Source organism: Tribolium madens, unplaced genomic scaffold (genome assembly GCF_015345945.1).
Source record: "Tribolium madens isolate multiple individuals breed KSU strain unplaced genomic scaffold, Tmad_KSU_1.1 Scaffold_20;HRSCAF=117;Tcas5.2_LG4, whole genome shotgun sequence".
NCBI lineage: Eukaryota > Metazoa > Arthropoda > Insecta > Coleoptera > Tenebrionidae > Tribolium > Tribolium madens.
The window spans coordinates 13,589,601-13,593,532 of NW_025400985.1; the positions used below are offsets into that span (position 1 = coordinate 13,589,601).

The window sequence follows — 3,932 nt, forward strand, 5'->3', positions numbered from 1 at the left end:
ATTTATTTTGTTGATGGTAGAAGATAATAATCAGTAAGCTTCTTAAATTAATTGAATTTTTGTAGGGCCTGCTTTAGGGTGTGGAGGAAAAATTGTATTAAACAAGACGATGACTTTACAAGCACCCAATTTAGCCGACATGGACTGYCTTTGGACTATTCAATCGAAAATTGACTCAACTGTAAGAATTCATTTTGATGAATTAAATTTACCGTCAAGATGCGGTTTGACTAATCACACGATCACCAATTGCAGTTGTGCAGCTCTTGAGGTAAGTAACTTTAACACAATCAATATTTTTTTTTTTCAATAGTAGAAAAAAACTAGAATTTTGCACTTTTTTATCACGGGTGTAAAAATGTTTTTTATAATTTTGAATCAATATCACGACATTTTGTCATCATTTGGAGTGCTAAAATGAGCTACTTTTGCACACTAGTGCTAATATGGACTTTCATTTTGCAACGATTTTTATATGTATAACAATTTTATTTAGAATTAAAACAAAAATTACAATTGGTTAAATTCGAAAAACAAATACCAGAAGTTACACGCAATTCGTCAGATATGTGAACATTCGAACCTCTCGAAGACGAGAAAGCAGTAACAGTTTCATTAAATTTTATTTTTTTTTCAATTTGAGTGTTTTCCTGATCTTCTCCACCTACTAGCAACTTGCAGATCTTCTTTGTATTCTCTAAAGAATCATCTACGTATCCTTCAGCTACATCTRAGGATTTCCAGGCTCCAWGTCTTTTTATAACCGACATATCAACTCCTGCGTTGGCTAATAAAGACGCTGAAGTTCTTCTAAAGCAAAGTCCAGTATATTCTTTTGCACTTGGGAGTTCCAAAAAATTTGCAATTTTACTTGGGAGACCACCGAAGGTATTGATGCCCACTGGTTGCACGGTGCATCTTCCTTTTTTATAATTTATAAAAAAAATCGTTTCATTGAAAATAATGATGTTTTTTTTGTCATGGGGTTGCTAGGCCGTGGGCAAAATTGTGTACATAACTCGCTGGAAAGTGTCTAACGCACTTGTGCGTTATTTGCCACTTTCCGTGCTCGTTATGTAATATACTATTTTAGATATTTATATGTCAATTTTATGAATTAATATGTCAATTTAACAGCGTTTGTGTAACTATGACATTTGAACATATTATTCAAACGCGATCAACTCAATCTTTTTTAAAGACAATKTTTAAATTCAATTATTTGAAATTTTTATCTTTTAGGCCCAATTTTTGGTACGATTAAAGCTAAGTTAAAAATTAACTGTTCGATTGTTGGTAAGGTAGCGCTGATCTGATTGGTGTTGCCATGGTTTAACCGAGGTTGCAATTTATCTCTCTGTTAAATAAGTTTCCAGAAACCTGGCTTTAGATTCTTATAATCTTCGCTTTGCTTTATTTCTAAACAAACATCAGCGACATTTATTATTATTACATCTTCGTTAAGTTACTAGATATTAGAGATTACTACAATATAGTGAGTTTGCAGGAATAATTTTCCAAAACTTATTAGAAACTGTACAACAACTCAATAGCATAATTGATTGCGCGTTATGTAATTTTATTAAAGTTAAAATCTAGATTTTAAATATATTGTACAGATTAGTCTCAAAACTTTTAAAAAGTAAAATTTTTAATCACTAAACTGTTTGAAATCGTAATAATATGGCATTTTTTCAATTTATATAGGTAAGAGATGGACACTCTGGTGTTGGGGAATTAATTGAGACGTTTTGTGGAATCACAGATACACATTACTCAAGAGAAATTACAGTGTCTGGAAATGTTGTGGGACTACGACTTCGAACAAGAGGAGCTAATTCGAAAGCTTTTAAAGTAACTTTAACACCAGTCGCTTGTAAGTAAGAGTTTAATAAATTTGTGTTAAAATATTTCTATCTGTAGCAATTTGTGGTCCATTTTATTTAAATGTAACAGAAGAAATTAAAACTTTGGTTTCGCCTGGATATCCACACAAATATCCCAGTGACTTGAGCTGTACATGGATTCTCAAGGGATATTCACGATTTGTTATTCGATTTATTGATTTTGATATGAATGAAGAAAATAACCAGTATGTTGTGAATAATGTTTGTAGTGAAGACAAACTGGAGATTGTTGATAATTTGGTAATTAATGAGACTCATTAGTATAAATCATATAGTATATGTTATTTTTAAAGGGTTCTCTGTACTCAACTAACGATCCGGGTCCTTCATTCACAGTTTACGGTGACAGAAAGTTAACAACTGATTTTTTGGTAAGATGAAATGCCTTTAATTTGGCCTAAAGATCTACTAAAAAGTTTAAAAACACATTATTTCAAGAGGTTTTAAACAATTGGATACATACATGGATGTGTCATGATTGAATTTTGACTATTTTGTTTATTTTGGTCCATACTATTACCTCCTTAAATATTTTACAATCTTTTTCTAACACCCTGTATAGCAAGATGAAATTATAATAAACTCACAATCAATCTTATGAAACATAAAGTAAGAAGTGTGTAGATAAAGATGAAATTTACATTTTATTCATACTAATTAACTACCTAATTAACAAAAGCAAATTAATAATTTTTTGTAAGTAAAAATTGTATCTAAATAAATACTCAAGCGGGGAGGTTTTTGCGCGCATATGCAACACTCTCGCTTCGCTCGTTTATGCTTCAAACGGTACTTGTGCAAAAAAATAGATTTCTTGCCATCATTATGTAAATAACTAATTACCTTCAATTATTGTTTACATTTTTGTAGAGATACGAATTTCTGACTGGTAGCCATCAGTTTTGTGGCAAATCTGAAAAACCATTTGATTACTATTCTCAGTTTTACCAATTAAAGATTAAATTTAAATCAGGAAATCTAGACAAGGATCGTGGTAAAGGTTTCAAACTTGAATATCAAAAAACTGGTAATATAAACAGTTAATTTTACTTTGTTTTTCAAACGGAACTTTTTAGGATGCAACCAAAATTTCACGTCTTTGCAAGGACGTATAGCCTTAAATGATGCGAAAACTTTCGATTGTTTCCAAACTATAACAGTACCCAAAAACTACACAATTTCGCTTTATTTCCAACAAATTACCGTATATCATAGCGAGGGATGTCAAAATGCTGGTATTGAAATACGAGATGAAAATTCTAAGGGAATTTTATTCCAAAAAGCTTGTGGTTATTATATCCCAAATCCCGTTTTTTCCACGACAAATAAATTATGGATACATTCCTGGAATAATAGAAACCGTTATCCAATATATTACAACCTTGTGTATACTGCGTCGAACAAAGGAAGAGGATGTGGTGGTCTTATGTATAACTACAAAGGAACATTTAGTAGTCCACTTCATCCCATGGCTTACAAAAATAGCACTCCTTGTGTTTGGGATGTGAGGACACCTATTGGCAGAAGAGTTGCCCTCAAGTTTACCGGTAAAAATAATTAATCGAGACGTAGAYGTTTTTTGCACAATTGGTCTTTTTGSCACCTAAAATATTCGRTCTTTTTACTAATAAACAATGCATTYRGTACTACGTGCCCCATTTGTGCAAAAAATYTRACAAGGTCKTAGATTGGTAACAAATATTTTACTGTTGTTTCAGTTTTTGATATACAAGGTGACTGTTCAGAAACGTATGTTAAAGTGACTACTTACGAAAAGGAAACTTCAAATGATCACAAATACTGTAAAAATGTAAGTGACAACATTTTGATATTTTATAGTGTTCATATTCCACCTTGTAGGACGATCCGGCTGTATTGTATTCCAATTCACGTATTTCGATTACGTATCAGTCTTCGCCAAAGAATGATGGTTCAGGATGGATCGCAATATTTGAAGCAGTAAATCAGTAGTTGATGTTATACTGTTTCATGTATGAATTATAATCAATAAATTTGTAAACACTG

At 31.6% G+C, this 3,932-nt stretch overlaps 1 protein-coding gene across 1 annotated transcript in view; it reads left to right on the plus strand.

Moving 5' to 3' along the window:
- Positions 1-3,932, plus strand: part of LOC123005252 (cubilin-like) — a 69,530-nt gene extending 65,598 nt beyond the window's left edge. The window contains exons 31-39 of the mRNA XM_044398923.1: positions 11-16; positions 66-271; positions 1,708-1,876; positions 1,924-2,147; positions 2,201-2,278; positions 2,778-2,934; positions 2,984-3,454; positions 3,626-3,717; positions 3,768-3,932. Coding sequence (XP_044254858.1) covers positions 11-16; positions 66-271; positions 1,708-1,876; positions 1,924-2,147; positions 2,201-2,278; positions 2,778-2,934; positions 2,984-3,454; positions 3,626-3,717; positions 3,768-3,878 — 1,514 coding nt within the window. The 3' untranslated portion in view covers positions 3,879-3,932. The remainder of the gene's footprint in view (positions 1-10; positions 17-65; positions 272-1,707; positions 1,877-1,923; positions 2,148-2,200; positions 2,279-2,777; positions 2,935-2,983; positions 3,455-3,625; positions 3,718-3,767) is intronic.